This window comes from Saccostrea cucullata, unplaced genomic scaffold, assembly GCF_032062105.1.
Source record: "Saccostrea cucullata isolate Sc308-1 unplaced genomic scaffold, CSIRO_AGI_Scuc_v1 ctg1166, whole genome shotgun sequence".
In the NCBI taxonomy this organism is placed as follows: domain Eukaryota; kingdom Metazoa; phylum Mollusca; class Bivalvia; order Ostreida; family Ostreidae; genus Saccostrea; species Saccostrea cuccullata.
Window position 1 is genome coordinate 64,506 of NW_026923628.1, and position 27,264 is coordinate 91,769.

Here is a 27,264-nt window from a genome sequence, read left to right on the forward strand (position 1 = left end):
TTGAATCGCTTTGATTTTTAAAAGAGTTTTCCTATGAATTACTATGTTAATTTTTGACACACGATTGTGGTCCCATTTTACACCCAGGGTCATGATTTGAACAAACTTAAATCTACACTATATGAATATTGGTTCTACATGAGTTTCATCTCTTTTGGCCCAGTGGATCTTTAAAGAAAGATTTTTGAAAGATTGTTCCTATGTATCCGTATGTTAAACTTTGATACGCAATGTGGCCCCACCCTACCCCCCGACATCATGATCTGAAGAAGGCCACATCCTACACATGGGGGGTCATGATTTGAACAAATTTGAATTTACACTATCAGGAGATGCTTCTTCATGAGTTTCATCAATTCTGACCCATTGTTTCTTAAGAAGAAGACTTTTAAAATATCGTTACGCCATTAATTTGTCACTTATTCATAATTATCTCTCTTTGGAAAGAAGACATGGCGCTTTATTTGAACAAACTTGAATCTCCTTCACCCAAGAATACTTTGTGGCAAGTTTGGTTGAAATTGGCCCATTAGTTCTTAAGAAGAAGATAAAAATGTGTTAAGTTAACGACGACAACGACGACGACAGACAACGGACAAATTTCGATCAGAAAAGCTCACTTGAGCCTTCAGCTCAGGTGAGCTAACTGGCTTACATTTGGTACATGTAACTAGGTCGATGAAGCTGAGGGTATCGGAATTCACGTAACATCAACATCCTACTCGTAAAAACTCTAAATTGAGTAGCAAATAAGTTTGAAAACATGACAGCATAAGCAGATGAAAGTAAAGTGTTACTAAATGAATTAGAAATCTTGATAGAAAAGCTGGTCATCTCATTTGTCACACTATTTCATTGTAACTTTATAGTAAGCTTGTATATTCAATGGTCAGTAAAACTTCAAAACTGGAAATAGAGTTGACAGAGTCTGGGATACATCAAGGCCATCTATGAATAAAAACAACTAAAATTGTTATTTCTGAATGTCGAACCAAAGACTACTGCATATGTTTTCTTCTCAAATAGTTTCAGATTTGGATGTTTCACTGATTATTAAATATTAAGGCTAACTATTATGTAACAATAAAATAGCATGTTAAACGAGATACCAGCTTTTTAACCAAGTTTCCTAATGTATTTATTAAAATCCAACTTTCTCCTGCTTATGCTGTTGTTTTCAAACTTATTTGCTACTCAAAGCTTCAATACATGTACCAAATATCGGGTAACCTACATGTGAGTGAGTTGTCTGTTCCGGCTTGTTTCAAACCAACTGTAAGGCTTTCGTTTTTATAGAGAATTTGTCTACGAAAAGTATCAACGACCTGATCAATGCATATGATGGTGTGATCGGTAAACAATTACGTTAGATATCACTTATCCGTGGTCAAATAGTATCTGTGCTATTTTTGAATGAAAAACAAAGGGAAATTATGTTTATCTCCTTAATGTGGCAGCACAGTCACTATGATATTACGTCAAATGGTTCTGCTATGCTTATATGACACAATTCACAAATGACATCATATAGCTTCTTTGAATTTCTAATAGCCTTAACTGTTACAGTAGAAATATAAAATTATAATTTGTAGTACTTTACTTTACATTAGCTTATATGTGAACACAATTAAATTCACATTAGTTTAAATCAGATTTTATTTCCCATGAATTTACTGTTAATTTATCTATTCTTGGGAACAGCAACCTACTGAGTATCCCAATCTAATATGAAGAAATGTCATACAACTCTGTAGGAATGAGAGAATGTAATGGTGTATATCATATAACAAAAGTTAAGATAAGTTTCATACCTTATAATTTAATTTCAATGTAAACAATGAGACAATTTTTTTCCATTTTCTTCCTCGGAAAAAGGCTTTAAGGATATCCGATCCTCAGTTAGGAGGGATAACTCCAAAATTTAATATTTTATTTAAAAACCGTCAAAATGAACCTTGAAAATCAATTTTTTCATGAAACAATTTTCATTTTATTCATCTTTATAAGATTCACGGTTTTTGGAAGTCTTAGAAAAGGTCTTATAAAAGTTAACATTTGTACCCTATAAAAGGAAAAAAAAATACAGTTTTAGGAAAATAAGATTTTCTTGTATTAATCCTGAGATACTAATTCTTATTAGCACGATAAGAAATAAGAAGTGATTTGTGATGTCTTGCAATGACAGCAAAAGCCTTTAACACTATATATATTAGAATGCAAGACGAATATCGAAGACAAAAAAATACCAAATAAGTATAAAAATCATGACAATTTCTCTGAATGCTTGGATACCTATCATTTTCAACCGAAAATATATTTGTTGATCAATTTGCAATAAGAAAATGCATTGCTGATATTCCAATTTGCTTTTTCTGCAAAAATATTGGAAAACTGACAATTTTCCCTATATAATATGATTAACTTTAATATTTAATTTTAAAGAAATACTGTGGATAAATTAACATAACTTTGTGGAAATACTTTTATGATACTTTTATGAGTATTTTTGATTGCTTAACTGATAATTTTATAAACCTGAGTATCGCACTACCTTAAATATCGCATATTTTAAAAGTTAACATCAAGCAGATAATACGATTTTGACTTAACTCGTTGTGACGTTGGCAAGTTATGTTAAACAAAATGGATAAAACCGTTTAACCAATCAAATGACGCGTTACAACTAAAATTGAATTATTTGTAAAAAGAAAAGTAACTGACTTTAAATTACACATGTACATGCATGCAGTCTTTCGATAAAAAATAGAAGAAATATACATACATGTAATTATTTTTACACAGCTGAATCAAAATTATAACCTGAAAACTTTTTTTTTCAACTTCATTGCCAATTTTTTTTTTTTGGTCTTTTGTTTATAAAACAGTAGTTTTTCAGGAGTTTCAGTTTTATTTTTGCTTTTATATTCTCATTCTTGTTGTTATCATTTACCTTCTGACTAGAATAGAAATCATCTTCCATGCCACTGCTGACAGATTCGAATATGTAGCAAATAATTAGTTGCAATTGTCAATAATTTGATAGATAAAATGTTACAGTAATGATCTCCTGAAATTGAAAAAAAAATGAAATTGTATAGGAGGTGAAATTGTTTGCAATGTAGCAATAAATAATGTTGACCCCCCTCCCTCAGAGCATACAGTTTATACGATTAACAACACAGTGTTTTATAAGCACAAGAAGTAATCAATTCATATTATCACAGATCTTTAACGCTCCTGTATCAACTGCTGGATCCACCCTTTATTAGTCACTTATTGATCAGCAGCCTGCTCTCACTCCCTCCACTAGAAGAGCTACAGCTGCTGTTCTGATCATCTGCCTTTGCTGTTACAACTGACACCCCAGTCTGTGTTTGAGGCTGTGAGCTTGTTTTTTCCTTAAAATAAATGTATATTCAATCACAATATATACAAGTAACACACTGTACAGGTATAGTTTTTGATGTACATGCAGTAAATACTAAAGTATCTGAGAGGGATGGAGTAAATTAAAGTCAGTTGTTGTAAATTGTAAACTTTTACCTGTTTTAAAATACCAGTCCAAAGGGAGCGAGCTTCTCCTCTAATACACCAATCACAAATGTTGTTACAAGAGTAAATGGCACAAGGTACAACAATGCTGGTTGGTCTTTGTCCATCAGATAAAGAGCAATAAAGGTCACCACGAGACCAAGGGCATATGCTGCAAAAAAGATAATTGGATGAAGCTGTCATTTCAAAGGCAAAATGGACATGAAAGGTGACAATTAAACTTAAGTTACGAGTCAAATTATTTTGATATAAATCTTTATATGTTCTATATTGCACCAAAGTTTGCTTTCTTTAAAATCTACGAGAGAGTTGAGGGGGCATGGTTCTAGAAAAATATAAACATAAATTCTATATCAGGAAAGCATGACTTTATATTTGCCCCTCTAATATTACATTCATATAAATTGTTCTGCCAGATTTAAAAAAAAAAGTAAATGATAATAAATAGAATAATTTTTTTCAAGAAGGAAACATTTATCAGCAACGATAAATCCCAGATTATTTCGTAAACCAGATATTCAAAAATCCTTTTTATTCACAAAAACTTAAGTAAAATATATTCTGACAAATTATCTCATTCCAGAAACAAAAAAGGCAATGCCAGTGCAATTACACTTAAACCCCTTCCTCACAGTAACGCATTTTTACGCATATACCATTTCCTATTTCTAACGCAAAATCACGCATATACCGTTTTTACCGCAATCACGCATTTTCACGCACTTTAAAAAGCTCATTTAATCTTTAATTTAATGCCAGTTTCCTTCTATTTTATACTTGCAAAAATCTCATAAAATAAGAAACGTTATTTTTGTATTAAAATGAACATCAGAATATGATTCACGCTAAACTTAAGAGAAACGTATACCGTGCTAAAAGGTGCTTGCGGGGAAATGGTAAATTTCTATTTCTATGACGTGGACATTAAGTGTATGGTGCATAACAGTTCAGTAAGTTGTAAAGAGTCCATGAATCTAACGCGCTTCATGAAATATGCCGTCATGAAGCGTCGTAGTTCATAACCTCATGAATCTTCAAAAATTAAATTCATTTCTTAATTGACCGTTCACGGTATCTCAATCGATAGAGCGCTCGCTACGTGATCGGGAGGTCGTGAGTTCGTATCTCGGCCGCGACTGACCTAGTCGTTAAAATTGGAAGCAACTGTTCCTTCGCCATGCGCTCGGCCCTTTGAAGTGAAAGTTGCGGGTCCTTCGGATGAGACCTTAAAAACCGAGGCCCGTGTCAGCGGCAGGCGTTGGCACGATAAAACTACGAGTAAAGGCAAAATTTGAAGCCCTTCACCGGCACACGGTGACGTCTACATATGAGTGAAAAATTTCGAGAGGGACGTTAAACAATATACAATCAATCAATCAATCGAATCGTAATCTTACCTATAACATTGGCTATAAAATAAATCTTTCTGGTGCCCAATCTTACGTCAAACCTGTTGTTATAACTGACCAGTAATCCTAAAGAGGAAAGATTTTTTATTATGAATAGCAATTCTTAGCATTATTGGTGAAGAAATTTATTTTAAGTGACAAATTGTAATTGCATAATCAAAGTACTGAAAGTACTGATGGGAGTTGATTATTAAATCAATTCGATGTATGATTGATTGATTTATATTGTTTAACGTCCCTCTCGAGAATTTTTGACTCATATGAAGATGCCATCACTTGCCGGTGGAGAACTGCAATTTTTTTACTTATACTCGGCACCCATTGACCAGAGAGAGAGAGGTCTTTTTTCAAGCCAGCACCTACTGCGACCAGGGACCTTCGTTTACACGGTCTCATCTAAAGGACCGGTCTCCAAGTCTTTCGGTGCATGCGATTCGAACCTGAATTCGATGTGTGTAACCTTGCCCACTTTCCAAATTATACTTATATTAATGCTTCTTGATTGAGGCATGTGTTCAAGAAGCAAATGCACAAGTGGATTTCGTGATCTTACAGATTCAAAGCGGTATGGTTTGTTCTACTGTAAATCTCTTATTATTAGAAATTTATTTCCGCGTAACTAAGCAAGACAGCGTAATTTCTCTCTCGCACATATACAATACTTTTGACAGTTTTTAAGATATAACCACAATTCGTAAAGAAATATTTTGTAATGCTAATAAATAGTTACATGTAATGACTATCTCGCGAAAATAAGATGTCTCGAAAATTAAGTGATCTACAGTAATTTGAAAATAGCTTGAACGATATGCGAAATCTTGTTAGATTGATTGTTTTCCTCACAGACTTCGTCCTTATCTTAATAGATGAAGGTTTGGAACTTGTACTTTCAGTATCTAAGATAAAAAAGGTTGTTTTAGGATGAAAATGATACTCAAGACAAATTTGAGAGAAAATGAATAACGCACTCAGTGGGGAAAATGCAATTATCTTAATTTAGGTATGGGGAAATACTAATATGGATAAATATTGACATAACTTGATAAAAATATCATCAAACGATTACGACATCACAATCAATTCATGAATAAGGAGGACAGCGTTTTTCGATATAATGAAATTTAATTGTAATAAAATAACAAATACAATCTAAATTGGTGATGAGAAAAGAACCACGTACTCTAACTCTTGATTCCCGCCTACATTTTGCACCCTTTGAATTCAATTTTAATGGCAATTTGGCCATAAAATCTTGGTTTAGTACAAAGAACAGATCTATGGTAATTGATTAATCATTTTAATTCCAGCTCTAAATAGTAAATGATCATTAATTTCAGCTCCTCAAAAAAGGGGGGTAGACGATATTTTCTAGTGAAATCGAACTTTCAAGAATCACTTAATTATGAAATAGTCTTAAATATGATTAAATGTATTTCATATCTTTTCTTATGCTGTACACAAATAAATAAAACATATATAGATTATAAAAATTCAATTATTTAGTTGTAAATAGCTTTAGAATTGGTAAAAAGTCAAAAAAATTTTCGTTTTTTGTCTATAAACATATGATCCCCCCCCCCCCCCCCCCCCCCCGTGAAACACAAAAAACTTTGGCATAAATTTGTAAAATGGCAGTTTATATTACCTGTAAAAAGGAATTTTTGTTTCATGGGGGGAAAGATGTTTTAAAAATATTTTCCGTTTTCCATTGATTTCTATAGTGAAATACTCAAGTTTTACCATAATTATAGAGTTATCTTTCTTTGGTATCCCAAAAATGTAACGTTTTATGAAAATTCATATAAATATCTATAAAAAGTCTGAAAATCATTCAAATATGTTAACTTTTGAAAATTGACTTAATGCTAGGCGGGAGAACAATACTATCGTTCGTGGTTCTTAACGGAACTTTACTTTGAAGGTATTTCACAAATAAAGATTTTGGTTCACAATATTCATCTTGTAAAATAGGAAAAGACTATTCAAGCCCATATCAACAAATTATCATCGCTAGTATTATGTCTAAGTGTAGGGTTAATCTATCAGATTCAGAAATTACATTTCCTACAGCAAAATTAGTAACAAATTTTTACACACCAGGTATTGAGTTTTAAAAAAATCAATTGACTTTTTTCACAGATTGAGCAGGAGTAAATTCTGAAAATAAAGTTTAATAGCTAGGTTGCTTTTTATAATTTTTTATCATATATACGAATATATATTTTTTGTAAATGGGTAAAACCCCAAAATTTCATGTTCATACAATAAAATAAGTTCAATGATGTTCAAAAATCTGAATATAAGTATAGTTCATGTAGTTTGTGATGTAACAGATTGGTGTATGTATTTCATACTTAATAGAAATCGTTCGATTATGACATATTAATTATGCCTTTTTGCCTGGTATAAGGCCATCCTTAAAAAAATGATTGTTTGGAATTGCCGCCTGGGGGTTTTCAGACCCAGGAGGGAGGGAGGGATTTTATTTATTTTTTTTTTTACAAATTGACGCTAAATGATACAAAAAAATAATAAAATCTCAGTGAACAATGGTAATTTCCATTTATTATCCTCTTTCTTTTATTTTATTAATATTATTTGGTCCGATTTTCAAAAAAAAAGATATGCACAGAACGGTACTCAAATATTAGCCCCTTCACGATAACTGCGGTACTACACTTTTGCAGGGCAAAACAAGAACGTTTGGCAGAGTTTTTGTTGATAGATAATTAAATGACGTATTTTAAACAATTACTTTTACGTCATATTTCACCAAACTATATCATTTTGCCCTGCAAAAGAACAGTACCGTAGTTACTGTGAATCTCATTTAGATGTTAAGATCTGTTCATTTATACCGTTCACGGTAGCCTAGTGGTAGAGCGTTCGCTTCGTGATCGGGAGGTCCGGGTTCGATTCTCGTTCCCGGCGCCGCGTCAAACCTAAGACGTAAAAATAGGTAGCGACTGTTCCTTCGCCAAGCGCTCGGCATCAGAAGTGAAAGTCACGGGTCTTTCGGATATGACCTTAAAAATGTAGGTCCCGTGTCACGGTAGGCGCTGGCACGATAAAGAACCCTCACTGCTCAATGGCCCTGAGTGCCGAGTATAGGTCTAAATTTGAAGCCCTTCACCGGCATACGGTGACGTCTCCATATGAGTGAAAAATTCTCAAGAGGGACGTTAAACAATATACAATCAATCAATCAATCAATCTGTTCATTTATTAATAGTTAAATTTCAGCATCAAACTTCTAGTTTATTTTAAGAATCTTTATTAAACAATACTTTTATCAGTCTATTTCGTAGTATTCAATCTCTTTGTTAAGAAAATGCTTGCAAACAGTTTGAACCACACAATTTTTTTTTTAGGAATAGTTGGGATGTTTTGTGGAAAACCGGAAGGGGGTGCTTGGTACGTTCTCGAGTTTTCATCATGCATCAGTTTTAACATTACGTTTCAAAGACTTGTGATACTGATAGACAACATTTTCCCTTAAGTATTTTGGGATTAAACGTGTCTGATTCATGTAATTTTTTAAGTGGGAACTGAACGATCTTTTTTTTTCAACATGCCGGACTTAACTTATCAAGTTCAATGTGCAATATATTACAATAGCTCTTTCCACGTATCGTTGTATCATTCCATTTCATTTTTTATTCACCTTTTATTTTGATAGAGATGCATTAATGTTGTACTCTTCAACACAACGCTTGAATGTTTCTAACATGGTCTGACATTTTGGCGGCTTTTATTTTGTTAAAACGCCACCTATATTCGCTATATCATAAACACTATGAAGAAAGCGTTTTGTTGACCCGAGTTGTTAAGGAGGCTGGAGGGTCAACAAATTAATCCCAAATTAACCACCAGATTTAAATTATTTTTTTACATACGGTATCTTTAGCTATCAATTTTCAATTGACAAAGAAAAAATTCAGATATTTTAGCTTTAAATTTTGTATATCTTTATATGGAGCTCTCCTTTTAAAGGAGATTGAAATAGTCTAAAAATGGCTGCCACCCCCTAGCCTCGTTAAATTAATGTGAGCCCAAACCCGACTTAAAAAAAAGCTATTTCGACGAACGAACTAACTTGTATTAAACAATGTAAGACGATAAAACGATAAAAAAAAATATTGATAATATTTTGCCAATAAAATTTTTTGAGCGGGGGGTATTTTAAGGAGGCGGGCGGCAATTCCAAACAAACTATAATTTTATTTTGGCCTAATTCATTTCTAAAATGAACATTTTATATTTTTGAGACTGATTTCCGTGAAATCTAATTAAAATTGCAACGAGATATTTTTAAACCACAAAGCATAATTTACTAGTACGTGTGTATTTGGACTTTTTTCCCAAAATGTATATGCACTAGCATTACACAGATCTGTATTAGAGGGAATTTGGATACCGCAGCATCCATCCACATCCTTAAAATACTCAATGTGCCAAAAATTTGCAATAATCTATTTCCACTCTTTATCTAGCTTGCTTAGTCAAACCAGGGACCTATATACTTATAGTATATAGGTCCCTGGTCAAACAGTCATCACGCAAATTGACTATCATAAACTTTATATATAACTGTACAAATTTCCAAAAACAAAAGAAATTAACAAGCTTCATAAATCATCCTGCATATACTTTCATTAACTATCATTCCGGACACAAAAGTTAAAAGGCGAGAAGTAATATTAATCCATGCAGTAGGTCACTTCTGCAGCAGTGGAGAGATCTTGTCTAAATTAAGCTTTACACATATTAGAGATTCGCAAGCACACAATGCCCGCTGAGTTATCAATCAGCCTGAGTCAGGTGCACACATACACATGTATCGTAAACAAAACAGCTAGCCTAGACATGAAGTTTTGTTCTCTGCTTTCCAAATTGACTTTAAATTTTATAGCACATCTGATTACTAAGCCCATTGTTTTATTGTCTAAATATACTGTATCAATTTTTTTTCTGTTTTTAACCACCAGAATACCATCATGTTTTCTCATCACATTGCAGACGCTATGTTAGTAGGGAATTTCCTGTCTTAAAATTAGAAAACATGCACAATGTATGAATACATATCAGAATCGGTATGATTATTTAGGTGACAGATGCCTAAGAGGAAATTAAAATGACAGACTAAAGTTGAATACAAAGTGATTGTGGACTATATTGTCAAGAATTATGATTTCTTTATAGTAAGTATAATGGGGAACTATTTTCTTAATCGCAATGCTCATTTTCCTTGGCAGCTGTTTGTCAGTTGCACTTCCTGTCTGGACCACTGACATAGAGTCGTTGATATAATCAACTCCCAAAAATTGTAACCAGTATTAATTGATTTTCTACATCTACAGGAAAATTCTCTCTAATTTAATTTCCATCCCTTGCGCCCTCTTCATGATTTGTCGAATTTAAAATGGAGCAAATTCAAGGAACACAGCATAATTTTTTCAACAAAAATATGATTGGGCGAAATCAAAACCAGGCAAAACTGTATGCAAGTTGAAAAGAGCGAAAATAATAAGGTGCAAAAAAAAACCTGTACCAAGTATTGAGACAAATGTATTGATTTTTTTTTTCAGTACAGATTCTGGATAAAAAATTCCCATCACTTATGAATGCATTAACTATCTTGCTATTAAACTAATATAGTAAATTTAAAATCTTTATTAAAGGCAAGGGAACATAGCAATGAAAAATTCATAGTATAGCAAATCATTTTCGATATAAAACAAAGAGTTACTGTCCTTTCGTCATAGAAAACATTTTTTCCAAAACTTTAAACCTACCAGGAACAATGTCACCAAATCCATGTAAAGAGTACTACATATTACACACGTTTTAAAACAGCGCGTTGCCGAGGCGAGTGTAATATCCTGTAACTCAGTCTATTAGTCAAAAATACTCAATATTGTTAATTAGTGTTTCCCGTAATTGTCTGTCTCGTGTTCGTATTGGTTTTGTATTTTATGTTATATGCACATGTTCCGGAAAAATAAATATAAAAATTCAGATTGATTTTACAAGTTCATGGTTCTATAGTCATGATGAAATGATATATTAAAATTACGGTCATTTTTATGCGCCCGGATCGATAGATCCCGGGCGTATATTGTTTTTGTCCTGTCTGTTTGTCTGTTTGTCTGTTTATCTGTTTGTCTGTTTATCTGTTTGTCTGTTTATCTGTTTGTCTGTTTGTCTTTCTGTCTGTTGTCAACTTTAACCTTCGCCATAACTTTTGAACCATAAGAGATGGAGACTTAATAATTAGTATGTATACTCCACTAATAAAGTCCTTTCAAATGACATAAAGGTAAATGACCTTGTGACCTTGACTGTGACCTATATGCTAAAAATAACTTTTTCCACTGTTTGTCATAACTTTTGAACTATAGGAGATAGGGACTTCATATTTAGTATACTTACTCCACTAATAAAGTCCTTTCAAATGACGACAAGGTCAATGACCTTGTGACCTTGACTGTGACCTATATGCTACAAATAGCTTTTTACACTTTTTGCCACAACTTTTGAACCATAGGAGATAGGGAATTCATAATTTATATGCATACTCCACCGATTAAGTTCTTTCAAATGACACCAAGGTTAATGACCTTTTGACCATGACTGTGACCAATATGCTAAAAATAGATTTTTTGAACTTTGTTGCTGCCGGGCGCATAGTGTTTCACAAACACATCTTGTTTAACGTAGCATTAAAGAAACGTCATTGAATCAAAAGACAAATAACATTGCCGTTCCAAAATTAATATAACCAAACTTTAGTTATTTATATACGTACATGTATAAACTTTTGGTTTTTAAAAAAAATCAATTAATTTAACTGTTGCCATAAAATTACACATTCAATACTTGAACTACTGTGCGCATTAATCGAATTTGCCTATGATGATATCAATATCACATTCATCGAGAATATGTACATGTATGTTTGAGATGCTCTTCAATTATATTCTGAGAGAAGTTTTACTTGTACTAGTAATACTAATTGCTTGTCATTTGCATTTAGTGTAAGATAAAAAATCAGAATTAAATACTATCTCGCATGATTAGAGGTCTATGGCTTTAAAATGTGTTACTGAGGATGTATGAAGTTGCTAAATTGACTATGTGAATTAAAAAATAAAGTGTTAAATTTACAGATTAAAGTGTAAATTTTACAGATTAAAGTGTGAATTTTACAGATTAAAGTGTAAATTTTACAATTTAAAGTGTAAAATTTACAGATTAAAGTGTAAATTTTACAGATTGAAGTGTAAAATTTACAGATGAAAGTGTAAATTTTACAGATTAAATGCATCCTTTTTTACAGATTAAAGTGTAAATTTTACAGATTAAAGTGTGAATTTTACAAATTAAACTGTAAATTTTACAGATTAAACGCATCCTTTTTTACAGATTAAAGTGTAAAATTTACAGATAAGAGTGTAAAATTTACACTTCAAAGTGTAAAATTTACACTTTAAAGTGTAATATTTACACATTAAAGTGTAAAATTTACAGAAAAGAGTGTAAAATTTACAATTCAAAGTGTAAAATTTACAATTCAAAGTGTAAAATTTACACTTTAAAGTGTAATATTTACAGATTAAAGTGTAGAAATTAAAAAAAGTGAAGTGTCCAAGTGGCACTAATACGCTTCCGTACCAAGGGGAACCCAGGTAGTTAGAATTTTCACCGTGATAACTCGTTACAACACACTAACATCGATTCGTTTTTATTTGTCACATAAATATAGGATGGCCCATGTCGCACGAATAGGTATGCTTACATATAGGAGGTGCACTTATGGATATATGGTGTAAATAAGGAATTTGTAGACCAGAAAACCGGTCTTTTGTTTAACTATAGCACAGGTGGCTGTATAGAAACTGGCTGAATTAGCTGATAAACTAAGATTACCAAGCTAAATTACTTGATGGATATTGCTCAGTAAGATGCACACTGACAACCCATTTTGAGTCATGTTTTACGAGTACTTATCAAGAAAATACTTCTTAAAAAGTCTTGATATAACTTATTTCACGAGTAACATAACATAACGTAAATATAGAGAACGAGAAATACCTTTAAGAGAAGACCAAAAAGTCCCTTTTTTTTTTTTTTTTTTTTTTTTTTTTTATTGTGCACTTACTTTTTTATCAAGTCAAAGACAAATTCTCTTTGCAATTTGCAAATGAGGAAAAGAAAAACTGTACTTTATGAAATTTAATTTAAAAAAGAAAACTAAAAAAATATACAGGCACAAAAGGAGTATTATTGTACGGAAGCCCGTTGAGGCCAGTTTAAAGACAGAAATATTTTTTCATCGCGTTTAATTGCAATAATTATTGCGTAAAAACGCAAATCATTGCGTTTAAATGCAATAATTTGTGCGTTTAAATGCATAAACTTGCGATAAATCGCAATAATCATTGCGTTTAAACACGAAGTATTTTGCGTTTAATCGCAATCTTTTGCAATTAAACGAATGATTTTGCGTTTAAACGCAGTTCTTTTGCGTTTAAACGATTAAACGCAATGATTTTTGCGTTTAAGGAAATACTTTTGCGATTAAACGCAATTAGTTTATTATATAAAATATATTTCTATGTAAAATTTTGATCGGCCATTGTAGCCCCACCCAACCCCTGGGGGTCGTGATTTGAACAATCTTGAATCTACAATACCTGAGGATGCTTTCCTAAAAGTTTTATCTTTTCTGGATCAGGGTTCTTAAGAAGAAGATTTTTAAAGAATTTTCCTATATATCTATCTATGCAAAACTTTGATCGGCCATTGTGGACCCGCCCTACCCCCGGGGATCACGATTTGAACAAACTTGAATGCCCACTACCTGATGATGCTTCCCTATGAGTTTCATCTTTCCTGGCACAGTGGTTATTGAGAAGAGGATTTTTAAATCATAGCATCTAATTTTTACTATTTCTGAATTATCACCCCTTGAATAAGGGCATTGCCCTTCATTTGAACAAACTTGAATCCCCTATACCTAAGAAATTGGCAAAGTGGTTCTTGAGAAGAAGTCAAAAATGTGAAAAGTTAAAGACAACAACGACGACAAACAACGGGCAAATTTTGAGTTCATGGCGAAAGAACTGTTGCTACATACACCTCAACGACTTGGGTCAGTGGGGGTTAAGATGAAGAATCCTCATGGTGCGAAGTTATGCTTCATTGATAGTTTCACGGTGACTTTTCTATATGAGTCAAAAAATCCTTGACCATGAGGCAAAGCAACGTGCAATCGAGAAATTCATTATTGTGATTTGTTTTATTTAATTTTTTTTTTTATTTATGACAGTAAGTACATTGTATGAAAATGGTCAATTATTTTTAAAAAGTGTTTCTCTTAACACAAAATTCCAACGCATGAAAACCAGGACAAAAATATCACCTTCCTTGGTTCATATCAATTTTTGATTAATGTTATTATAATGCTTTATTAATTGACATATATCAACATATTTATTTCAAGTTATTTATGTTGACTTACAATTGATTGTTCATAGAGATTAATGATTATGTAATGTTCTTAGACATTCGTTCTCAAACTATATTCTGTCAGGAAAATTGATGTTTCAATAAACGTAAAATAAATAAACACTTTTACACACTCGGCGGCTGAAAGTAATATTACTCGTCCTCATTTGTGGACAGATTTTAAAATGCAAATCCCCATGACTAGCTCAACATTTATTCACTGCGTCAGACGGATTTTCATCTCATCAGCACTGAATTAAAAAAATAATAATTTAACGCTTATTGATTTCAACGTGCAACCATCTGGTGAAAAATTGTAAAACAATAGTGTATGAAAGAGTTTTTTTTTCAAATCAAAGATTGACAAATTACATTTTTTGTGTGTTTTCATGTGCATGTAATTATCAAAAGGAATAAGAACAATTTACTCTACATTCCGGACACATTATGTAAACCTTAAGGTCAATATACTGAAGCTATACGTAATTATGGCAACCAGGATACTAATATGGAGAGTTCATATCAATAGCTGTCGATACAAAGTTAATTATTTTTTATCGTTTTACCACTGTTGTGATTAAAGATTGACAGGTCATGCATGGCATAAAAATCTAACTTTTTATAAATCAATAATAGGTCGACAAAGTACATGTAGTCTAAACTTTTAATTATTGAAGGCAAAGAAAATAACATTCTTTTTACCACATCTCTTTAAGAAAATTAAGGTCTCTGAAAATAAAATTTTGGTGTGGCATTCATATATTGTACGCATACACAAAAGCCTCGAGTCGACCATTTCCCTTTTTATTCTATTAAGAGATAACCTGAGCACTAGCGACAGAAATCACGTTTACATTGAGTTATCAGACTTTTGTTTAGATATACATGTTAACGTTCTAACATCCTGATATACCAAAGTGTTCAAATTGACATCAAGCAAGCAAGAGATCCAAGTACTTTAATAGTAAACAGAGTATAATTCAACAATGAAGAGGATTCATTGAGTATAAAATAAAATGATACATTGTAGAAGAAGCTTTGTTAAACCAAAAGGAGGAGAAATAGGATGATTAGGTTCAAAGGTCTGTCTTGCATTCAGAAACAACTCATAAATAACGTGTTAAGTTCTAATCTGTCCCCATCGATCACTATTATTAACGGACTTCTGAACCGTATTTACCCCCATATTTTGACTTTTAAAGGGACATGGACACAGTTTCAGCTGAAATTTTAAAATTTATTTTTTCCCCATTTTTACAAATATTTAACTAGAATCTGTCTAATGATGATCAAGAATTTGACCGCCAGTTGTCCAGATACAAGACAGAGCTCCAAACCTTTGTTATGTAAACAAGGTTAGTGTCATGTCTTTGTTTACACAGGTTAATATACTAATTCATGTATAAGATCGCTCAAAGTAGAAACATTGTAATTTCAAATAAAAATTAATTTTAAATACGATTCGACAGTTACTATTGATTTGCTGAACTTGTTATAAATATGATATTTTCTCTATATTTAAACAAAAACAAGTCACGAGCCTTGTACACATTATGAAGATCTTTAAGTTCTGTATCTTGTTTGTTAATCAACGAACGATGTTCAAATTTTTGCTAATTATTCAATGATGCCTTCGGTAGGAATTGTAAACATAAAAATTGGTTTAAAAAAATAAGTTGAAACTGTGTCCAGGCCCCTTTAATATTGACCTCTCCTGTTATGAAGAACAGTTTAGCTTTCGTTTTTCTTTATTTGTTGTTAACACGTCTACTTGATCATTAAAACTATGAAATTACCTATTGCATTATAAAATAAAGATTATCAGATTGTTTTAAATTTTGAATACATTATTTAAAGTGATTAATTATGAAGACTGGACGGAAGTGGGGACTTTAAATACCTCAGCAGTATAAAAATTAATAGCGCCATAGCGAGGACCAAAATACATGTACGTGAACAAACGGCCCAGATATCTATAAATCTGGTACATGTAATGGATCCTACATCTTAATAAAAATATACTCTGTTTACCTCCAGTATGTCAAGGAGCAGAGAAGCTTTTCATTTAATGCATTTTCACTACCGATTCAATACAGACCTACCTTTACATCAGAACGTACCATCAAGGATAGGTATAAGTCACATTATCCAACGATGGGGTATACGATGAGAAACCGATGCGTTTTTTGATGAAAATGGCGTGGTTGCCGGCCGGGCACCACTAGTGAACGGACGGTGACTGAGTTTTTATTTGCGAATCGGTGGAGTCATCGGTAGGAAATAATTCGTAGTTAAAATTCAGTGATGTCTCCAACGATGCTTCACATCGCTCTTCATCGGCAACCCATCATTAACATATCTTTCATGGATCGGCCGATGTATGGCCAAGCATCGTCCAATATCCGTTGAATCTGAGGTCATCGGGGAGTCTAGTGGTGTTCAACAGATAACGACCGATCATCGGTCGATGTTCGACCAAACATTGGCCCGTAGTCGACCGATGTACGAACGATGTTCACCAATGTATGAGCGATGTAATATAAATCGGCGAATTATCCTGGAACATCGTTTTATGATTAGCAATGCATCGCTGGACTTTTGTAAGTACGGCAGGCAACCACGCCATTCTTCTCATATAACGCATTGGTTGCCCATCGTATGCACATTGCTGGATAATGTGACTTATACTTTAAGGACTACTAGACCGATGTGTACCGATGTTGGGGCATCGTTAACACCACGGATTACTACCGATTACCACCGGTCTACGTCTACCGGCCGGGAAATGTGACCTAGGCAATAATGAAATTCACAGATTTGGAAAAGATACCTTCATCATCATCATAACTATGTACTGAGTAAAACATTATCAAACGATTGACGTAATTATACTTAAACATCAACACATATGACGCATGGACAAGATGGTTTAGAAATACAAAAAAAATTAAATCGTAAGAACATTTCTTGCCTCTTTCTGCAAATCACAAAAAGCAGATATGATAATTGAAAAGAATACATGCATTTTCACAATATTTCAAGACTAATCTTTTTACTTGAACAATTGACCAAGGATCCATGTAAATCACAATTCTGTACGAAGCAATCTTGCTTATCATACCTATATTCTTGGATTGTTAAATTCCCAGTAGTTCAAAGCAAATAAAATAAAAAGGGACTAGAAAATATTTCAAAAAAATTATGCTTTTTCGCTAAAAAAAAATCGATAGACTTTACCCAAAACCCCAATCCACGGGGGTTGTCCGTAAAGTTTATGGACGACATTGATAATTACTGAAAAACATTAATAAAATATTTGTAACTATTATTTTCATTAATTATTGTTTCATCTTATACATATGCTAATTTCAAACAAAAAAGCGCAAATAGTTATAATTTTATCAAATAAAAAAGACACGCAGTCATACCTGGGGCACTAAAACGAAAATCCCTGACGTTTCCCGACGTCAAAAGCTTAATAATGTAACTTTTCTCAACACAGTCACCATTTAAGTTAATACCTTTCTTATGTCGTGTTAAGCAGTCATTAAAAAAATATGTACAATCTGTTCAGATTTCATATGTAAAACAATATTTACATGTAACACTTCCTGTCTCAGATCCTTCTAATCATCAAACCTTTGTCCGCGTAAAAATGAATTTATTTATGGAAATAGGGCAGAAAGTCCCTTTACGAAACTCATTTTTATAGCACTGCAAATCTGTTCCTTCTGTCCAAAAATTTTATATTCATTTTAAATACTTAACTACGGTTTCTTTACTATATTTTTCCAACTGATTACAGCATTTATGGGTCTCCGTTGGTGTTTTTCCGACGTATACTCAGAATTTTATTACTGCTCTCTGCTCAGCCTTTTCCCAAAACGTCCGTTTTTCGAACAATGCCGATCCTGTCTTTATACATTTTTACCTCGATTTCTCGGCCAATTCTAAACTCTTACGTTCAAATTTTGCAGGTTTGAAGTTATAACTTTTGTCAACCTCACCATGTAAAAGCAATTGGAATTCCTGCGGAATTTTATTAGATACATTTGTAATTCATACAGTTTAAACAACTTTTTAATTAAAATTAAAACTCCGGGTCACCATCCCAAGTCAAATAATGAAGTCATAATTGAAATTATATATTTGAAATTGAATATAATTTTACATGTTGTAATTTACATTTAAGAAATTCTACAACTTTGGAAGAGACATTCTTGCTGATGGATAGCCTGAACATAGATAGTGTTAGTAATGCCAATGAGCAGAGAAGGTGATTTTGAAAGAATTAGTTTCTTTCACTATATAGTCAACCTAACACCAGATCCCCTCATCCAGAAATAACAAAATTGGAAGAGGTTCACTTCGTACTTATTTCTTTAATCCTTGGAACAAAGTAGAATATTTTTAAAGATTTAATGATTTTTTTTATTTAATATATAGAGCCCCATCCTAGCTCCAGAAACACTGGCGAAGACCCCGTCAAATTAGGTGTTTGAATAGTTTGTTTACTATTCAGGGTCAAAAAACGTGTTATTTTTTTTATAAAGGCATTTTCATTAAATAATCAACAGAATATTATTCTATCGTCACTTTCTTACCTTAAGCTCTGATCCTGGAGCCATTAATTTTAAAGGGTAAAGAGCCCAATGCTTATTGCAACCATATATAAAGCTTGATTGCTTGATGTCAAGTGCCAGAAAAAAAAATCTAAAGATTTCACTTATTTTGATGGTTTTACCCCAAACTCATTATCGGGGGTGGCAGAGGGGGTGGGGTGGGGAGGCAATGACATTTTAAAGCTATGAAAGACAAGCATGCAAGACAACATATGACCTAGGGAACTCATATTACCTCAAATATGATATAAAATCATCAATAGTAAAGTTATTTTACATATTTACTGACGGATTTCTGGTGATATTACAAATCTGAAATACAATTTAAATGGATAATACGTAGATTTTTGCTTTGTTTTTATTTCATTTCTTAACGAAAACCACATCGGCCACAAACTTATAACACGTACATCATTCAAATATAGTCACAAAGATTCTTTATGTCAAATGCATCACAAATCGATCTACGAATTATTTTTAGCTGGGTAAATTGTAAACAATTTAATTTTATTAAGTAATGTATTGCTAAACGTGAACTTTTACAGAATTCTCCTCGCATTTGCCATATATTAAGAGATCGAAAAGATTATCCCAATACGCTTATCTTCCACAACAGTTTGACAGTTAATACAGTATCTTTAATCTTTTGGAATAATAACACTACCTTTAAACCTCTACCTGTAATTTGTAGCAATATCGGATGGCAAACCCTTTTTATTAAAATAAATCAGGTCATTTAAAGCCTTCCAGTCATTGATATTTTCATCAGATAGTGAAGATTTTTTTCAATTGCACACCTTGACAGAAAGCAATGTATAATTTAAAAATTAATTATTTTTCATGAAAAATCAAAATATAGCATTAAAATTAAAAATTTTATGTGATATTTCCAAACAGGAATATATAGTTTTTTAGTATGACCCACTGTACACAAGAACCAATGACGTCAGATCAAAATACACAAAAGTGTGGCCATATTTGTAATGCATAAACTTCCAGGTAATATAATTTTTCCTCTATTTTTTTCTAATTTCTATTTCTTTCTATTAAGATCCCCTTTTTTCATCACTTATACTTTCACACGCACTTATATTTGACATTGTAAAGTAATTTGTCGTCGTTGAATTAATGTTACAGAGTATAATTTCCTTATATCAACCATGTTCTGATTTTTATCGTGTTTTCTCTCAAAAAGAAAAATACTTATGATAACAATCGTAAAGAAAATCCAGATTATTTCAGAAGGTTGAAGCAAGCACCATTGCGCACAGGCACATATTTTTATACTGTACTCCTACTTATTTTTAGTTCATAGGCGTCACAACACAAGGGGGTGGGTGGATTATTCCCCTTATTTTTTGCAAAGAAACATATCACGTATTGAAAATGAGACTTAACCCCCAACCGATTGAGTAGGGTTAGCCCCCTTCCCTCTTTCAATTTGCTTCTGATACCTATGAACTTGTCATCTAATTTCATGCACAGGGTACTCCCTACCTCTTTACATCAATAGGTAACTCAATCTTAGCCAACCTCTATTCAAGCCAGTATATCAATTTATCAATCATTAACCTATTTCAATATAGTTAAATTATAGATATAATTTGCTTGATATTTTTTTCTTCTGTAATATATTTTCCAGATGTCCTAGGTCAAGCCTTACAGCCATAACAGTTTAAGAATTTCGAAGGGTTATAATGATTTCCTGTTACACTTATCGTGTAGAATAAACCAAAGGCCTCTCAAGATTTTCATTCATATATACTTGCCTTACAACAGAAGACAGTATAAAACTTCCTTTACATGTTTCTCAGTTACTTCTTAGACTTTTTATTACCAAGACTTTTATTACAGATGAAAAATTGTGGCTCTCTTTTTAAAATGAAATATGAATGATTTATATTGTGAGTATATAATTCCGAAGATCCAAGGAAAGAATATTTTACTTGAATATGCTCATTATTATAGACATTGAACAAGATGAATGATTCAAAAGATCAGCAATCAACTGATGATTGTCACGGACATGATCCAGTGTCACTTACCAATGGTCTGGAAGGTAACGTGTGTTAGTTAAATGGTTATATTTGATTTAAACATTGAATTGACTATCTAAAATTCTATGACAAAATCACATGAACAGCTAAAAAAAATCATCACGTTGATATGTTAGGAGAATAAAAGAAAATGACAAAATTCTTTTTTGTGGTTGAGTTTTAATTTATTTCAATGTATGTTTAGGTATGTCACGTGAAATTAGATATATCAAGGATTTCTTTGAGAAGTATATTTTGCATATGTGCTCATATACATGTACATGTAGCAAGATTCAAATTGACCCAACGGTATACTTAAGTTGAGTTTTCTCACTTAAATCTTAAATCTTACCTAGTATTACTATTTTATCTATTTTTTATTCAAACTATTTTAGCAGGTGTAAAAATAGTTTCAATACCTGTAATATGTATCATTGAACAAAGCATGCAAATTAATGCACATAACATATTGTGAATCTTTAATACATTTTAGTACATGTACTTAAACATGCTAAAATGTATCATAGTGTAGGTATTGAAAAATCTTGATAGGCAATAAAAATATTTTTGGATCAAAGTTTATGTTTTAGTGCTTGTCGACTGGAAATCCCATGTAGTATAAAAGATAATACAATTCGGAATCAGTGAGATAAATTATGCAATATTGGTCAAAATATGCGATTTTACGGCTAAAAAGTATATACAGTCATGTTACCCTCATTCTTTAATATTTCTTATTTTCTTTGTAATGTCTATTTATAAAATTGGTTCTAAGATATACATTGATATACATTGAATGCTATATTTATGAAATATTCATTGTATATAATAAAATGAAACATTCTTCAATTAAAATATGTAGAACTAAAGATGCTCTTTTTGAAGAATTTTCTTCTAAATATACATTATAAATACATTCCATTACAAGAAATAATCCCTTATAGATCTTGTTTTTAAAAAAAAAATGGATAAATTTCATTGCTGATGTAAAATAGGATAGGACAATAGGACTGTTTAAAAGTTATATTTTCTGACCGTGATTTTCTTATTAAGTTGACGAGTGATATACTGAATATTTGAATTTGCAGAACCTATGGAAATTGAGGAAAGTGGTACTGTAATTTTGAACGCAACTTTAGACAGGTTGAATGCAAAGCAGAAACCCACTTCTGATGGTGACAGACATAAACCTGTTTTGCTTATCAGTGGTCAGAAATTGGAGAAAAGTAAGGTTTTTTTAATGGAAATATCTAAATTCAAAAAGATTGCATTAAGTATTGAAACGGTTTTTGCCCCAGTTATATAAAACAACTAATACAAATAATAAAATATAACATGCATTATAAAAGAATGAGGCGTATTTTCTTAGTTAGTCGGATAGGCTACGAGTTAATAACTTTTTCCACTGTTTTTCCGCTGATGCATTTCCAGAATGTGGCGCAGAATCTATGGACACTAATAATCATGAAAGACATTTGGCTCCAGTAAAGAAAGCCAAGGATAAACTGACCAGAAAATCGGGTATTTTTAAAGAATTTTCATTTTGATCCTGAGTTTATTTTGAAAAATGAAAATAGAACAAAACTGGTGTAAAACCTTTCTGACGATGCAATTTCAGTTATCCTACTTTTATTATGTATTGTTTTATGGACATTGATATTGACCATAACTTTTGATAAGCTAGTGCTAGGACTTTCATATTTCACATGTATATTTATTGTGGCAAGGTCTTTTCAGTGTTATGACATTGATATTGAATACCGCCCTTTATCTCCATATAATTCATTGATCATCTTAAGACATTTGAATGAAAATAAGCAATAACAGGTGTGAAAAAAGATTACATAGATCATTTTCCTTGTCGTCAGTTAATTAAGCCACAAACGATGTAAATTATTGTTTTCAAAAATACATGCAATGATGGCTGAATTTAGAGGATATTATGTGGCAAAGTTTTCCAGCACAAAACACTCAAAACTCGTTCATTTACAGGAAAAGGTGTAACACCAATGGACGTTGACAACAAAGATAATAATTTGCTGAAAAGAAGAGTTTTAGATAGACTAACACATTCTGGATATGTTGATGGTAATGTTTGATGTTTTTGCCATAAAGAAAAAAAAATCTGATTTGAACCATTTCTGAAATCACAATACATAATCAATTTTTTTTTTCAAAGACTTCCACTTCCTGAAAGGGGAGCCAGAGATTCAAACAAGCAAACGATCAACTTTTGAGAAGGGGTAACAGCTAAATAAGATATTGTGGAAAAAACTTTCCAAGCCATCGATGACTGGTGTTTTCAGAACTTAATTGCAAGCACTCGAGCAAAGAATAGAATTTAGTTTGGAGAAAAGACCCAATTTTCCCAGGAAATATGATCGATTTATATTATTGTTGTATATCATATACACTTCATGACTTTCTGCTCTATGTTGTAATTTTAGTTATAATGAGGGCCTTAAATTATTTAACATAATGATGAAATGTCTGCAAGATTTTGAAAATGAGCAGATATTAAGGATTGCTACCATGTTCGGTTTGAGATGGAAATCATTCTCTAATTCGATTTCTTTTTTCCACATCATTTGATTAAAAGAATCATTTTATTTCATATCTTATAACATGCGTTCCATACGACACAATAAGTTACGCAAAAAACGCATCACTCCGCTTGATGGTACTTTCAGAAAACGCTCAATTGAAGGGCATGTTTTGAAGAGAAAACAAAATAGTATTCCACTGGTAATTTAGGCTTTCAAAGTACAATTTTAATAGTCAAACACTTTAACTTGTTCCAATCTGATAAAAATTAACAAGTACATGTAATTAAGGTAATATAACTAAACATCTTGCTTCACCTTCGAATCGATTTGGGTTAGTGGTGCTTTGAGCTAGTGGGTCATATTTTTTTTAACTTTCTCTTTCACATTGCTTGCAAGAAATTAACGTATCAGTTAAGGAACTGTTATGAAAAAAATGCTTGATTTTATAAAAAGCTTTTTATACTTACAGTAAAGTTGTATATGGTGAGGTTCAAGCACTTCAAAATTTGTTAGACCATCAGGAGAAGTTAAACAATGACAAGACAGGGGTCATCATTAAGGTAAATATAATGGGGAAAAAAATGAAACTCGTACGGGAGCTTCTTAATAAGGTACAGTAGAATATATATTTTTTTCAATAATGCCCCTGGTGGTAAGATGGGTTCACGATAGAGAATTCAATTTTTACTTTGCAAGATAAAAAAAAGATGTTCAGAATTTTTTTTTAATTAAAGGCATCATGTCAAAAAAGCACGGAAGCCCATTTAGGACCTATCGAAAAATGTTTTTGAATCCGATATATCGAAATGTCGAATTTGTGATAACGAATTTAATTCGTTATAACAATTTATTTGAATTCGTTATAACGAATTTAGTCTGTTTAAAAAATTTGTTGATTTCGTTATAACGAATTCAAAAATTTGTTAATACGAATTAAACTCGTTTGAACAGATTCTAAAACTTGTTATAACGAATTGAATTCAAATAAAGGAATTCCATAATTTTCTAATTATTTATTCAGTGCTTTCAAGGGCATGGTAATTCCATAATAGGGAATGAGAATTTTGCATTGGAATATACGTATAGATATATGAGAGCCCCATGATAACACATGTCCATCATGTCATTTTTTATTCTATTACAGAGAAAATTAAAAAATCAAGTTATTTTTTGTACTGCAGAAAAAAAAACTTCCTTCATGATAACTATAACTTTGTTTCACACATTTCAGGAACTGAGTTCAGACATAAGAAATTTTACTGAAATAGAGAGAGTTGGGAATGGAGTTTATGGTGAAGTGTTCCACTGTCAAGACCGTGCCACTGGAAAACCGTTTGCTCTAAAAAAGGTACACACTATTTGCATGTCAGAAAGACGAATTGTGAATGCAAATTAACAAATTGTGTCATGATCATGTAACTGATTATGAGTTCTCTGGATTCATGGATTCATGTTAGTATTTATGATTTGTTTTTGTGTATTGTCGATGTTTAGATTTCTGGCTTATCACTTTTGCCTTTTATTTATCTACCTTTCTTCCAAAATGCCTCGAAAGTAAGTTTGTGCAGTTAAGATAAATTCTCCTATGCTTAACAACCTACTACTCATTTGAGTCTATACATGACTAAGAAATTGACTGACTTTGTCTGGATATTATCATTTTAAAATTACAGAAACTCTATGAAAGAAATTTTGTTAAAAGTTTCATGTTTCAAGTTAATATTTTTCATCGCTTTATCGAATTAGCGAATATTTGAAAATGTAGATTCAATGATTTATTTGTACTTCACCTGTTTCATTCAGGTGATTTTTTGCATGCTTTGCTGATCCTGTCCAGTGCTGTGTATTTTTTTCATGTATTTTTTTTCCCATATTCTCTATGTGTCTGTCTTTAAAATATTAACAGTTTCAGCTTTCCCCCTTTTTTTATATTAGGACCTAACCCGATCAAAATTAAACTGATCCCTATCAAAATTAATACAAAATAAATAAAATTCTAATTTATCGTCTCTTCATGTATTTACAATGAAAAAATCTATTTTCTTGTCCAGTTCAATAATGTTTAACCAAATGAGCATTCTCGGGGAAATGGTATTTATTTTCACTAATTGTACAATTATAGTTTTGATCGGTTTAATTTTGATAGGGATTGACCAAAATAAAAAAAATAAATTTCTCTTAAATTTGGCTATTTCGTTTCGATTTCTTTATAAATGTAATTAAGGAATGTGTTCTTTCCAGTTGTGACTTGTTCTAAAAAGATTTTAACCAAAATCCAAGCCAAATTTTGTGTTTTATTTTCAATTTTTTTTATTTAAAAAAAAGTTTAATATCTAAACGGTTTCTCTTTACATATTTTATTAGGTATTCATATGATGCATTCATTTACATTCTTTTTTTACTAGAAAGCATCTAATTTGGATGTATATATTATTTTTTTTCTATTGTCTTTGGAAAAATACAACAAAAAAATCATATAAATAATTAAGATCTAATGTCAGCCTTTCAATGATGACACCATAGTTTAAAAAGTTGACTCAGAGATCTATAAAATAAAAAAAGTTGGTTTAGCAGTCCTTCTCAAGTTAAGGCTGAGCTATATCGATCATGTACATGCAGTGAAGAAAATGCATTAATTCTTTCCAATCTCCCCCATTGAATATTAAGTTTAAAAAACTTGATGTATGATTATTATGCTTAATGTAACCTCTAAAAATTGGAATTTGTGGGCGTAAGGTTCTTTATTAGACCAGGACGTTATTGTCTGTATGGGAAAATTGAATTATCTCTTTGAAAATGCTTGGAATGTAAGGGAATAAACTAATTAAGGTAAAAACAAAGACCTTGTTCTTTTTCTGGCTTCCCAGTTGCAGACTTCTTCAGAAGCACAAGGCTCCTTTTAACCACATTAAGAAATTATGCGTAAATTCTTTTTCAAAACAAAGAAAATCGTATTTTTATACTTTCCATTGACGGCTCCATCATGTTGAATGGCATGTGTCATCTTGTGATGCAGAATTGTTAGTCCGTTAATTATACCCTGAATTGACGACAAATTTTACTCTATTTTCTGATCATGACAAGGGGCAGCGGGTGTGACCGTTCGGCAGGGGATGCTCACTCCTCCATGGCACATGATCCTTCCTCTGATAGTTTGGATGTCCGTGTTTGCTCTCCTATTTTATCAATATTGTTTGATGGATTTTTAGCTTAAATTCTGTTTCTTATCTCCTTATATATTATCTGAAAATTAAAAAGCATCTATATATAAGGCAACCTTAATAAGGTTAAAATTGCATATATTTTTTGTTTTAGTTATGTCTCTTGAACTTAATTTTTGTGCAAACAAATTAAAATTATATTTTGGTTGTATTCGGGAGCATCTATGGATCTAGTTTGATTAAATGTTGGTTGCATTCGAGAGCATTTATGGCTTAACGAAACATCTAGTTTGATATGACCTCCTTAATTTTTATTGTTATGCCATGAACTTGTGAATTTGTCTTATTTTTATATAGAAATATTAATTGTGATGAATCCTTATGGAAACATACATCAACTCCATTGAAAGTGATGTTATTAGTTTCAG

The 27,264-nt window shown here is 31.8% G+C and overlaps 1 protein-coding gene and 1 long non-coding RNA gene across 3 annotated transcripts in view; one reads left to right on the forward strand and one right to left on the reverse strand.

Annotated features, from left to right (window-relative positions):
- Positions 1-3,264: 3,264 nt before the first annotated feature.
- LOC134264513 (uncharacterized) lies at positions 3,265-5,091 on the reverse strand. Its single transcript, XR_009991542.1, has 3 exons — positions 4,950-5,091; positions 3,544-3,703; positions 3,265-3,398 (listed from the first exon to the last, which is right to left on the reverse strand). It is a non-coding gene; the product is annotated as an uncharacterized LOC134264513 (long non-coding RNA).
- A 14,955-nt stretch (positions 5,092-20,046) lies between these two features.
- The window catches only part of LOC134264508 (uncharacterized), a 51,402-nt gene continuing 44,184 nt past the window's right edge, over positions 20,047-27,264 (forward strand). The window contains exons 1-8 of one of the 2 annotated variants that reach the window (XM_062746800.1): positions 20,047-20,092; positions 21,062-21,152; positions 22,218-22,355; positions 22,561-22,650; positions 23,122-23,217; positions 23,309-23,372; positions 24,145-24,235; positions 24,907-25,023. In XM_062746800.1, coding sequence (XP_062602784.1) covers positions 21,074-21,152; positions 22,218-22,355; positions 22,561-22,650; positions 23,122-23,217; positions 23,309-23,372; positions 24,145-24,235; positions 24,907-25,023 — 675 coding nt within the window. In that variant the 5' untranslated portion in view covers positions 20,047-20,092; positions 21,062-21,073. The remainder of the gene's footprint in view (positions 20,093-21,061; positions 21,153-22,217; positions 22,356-22,560; positions 22,651-23,121; positions 23,218-23,308; positions 23,373-24,144; positions 24,236-24,906; positions 25,024-27,264) is intronic. The other variant, XM_062746801.1, reaches the window with a different exon arrangement.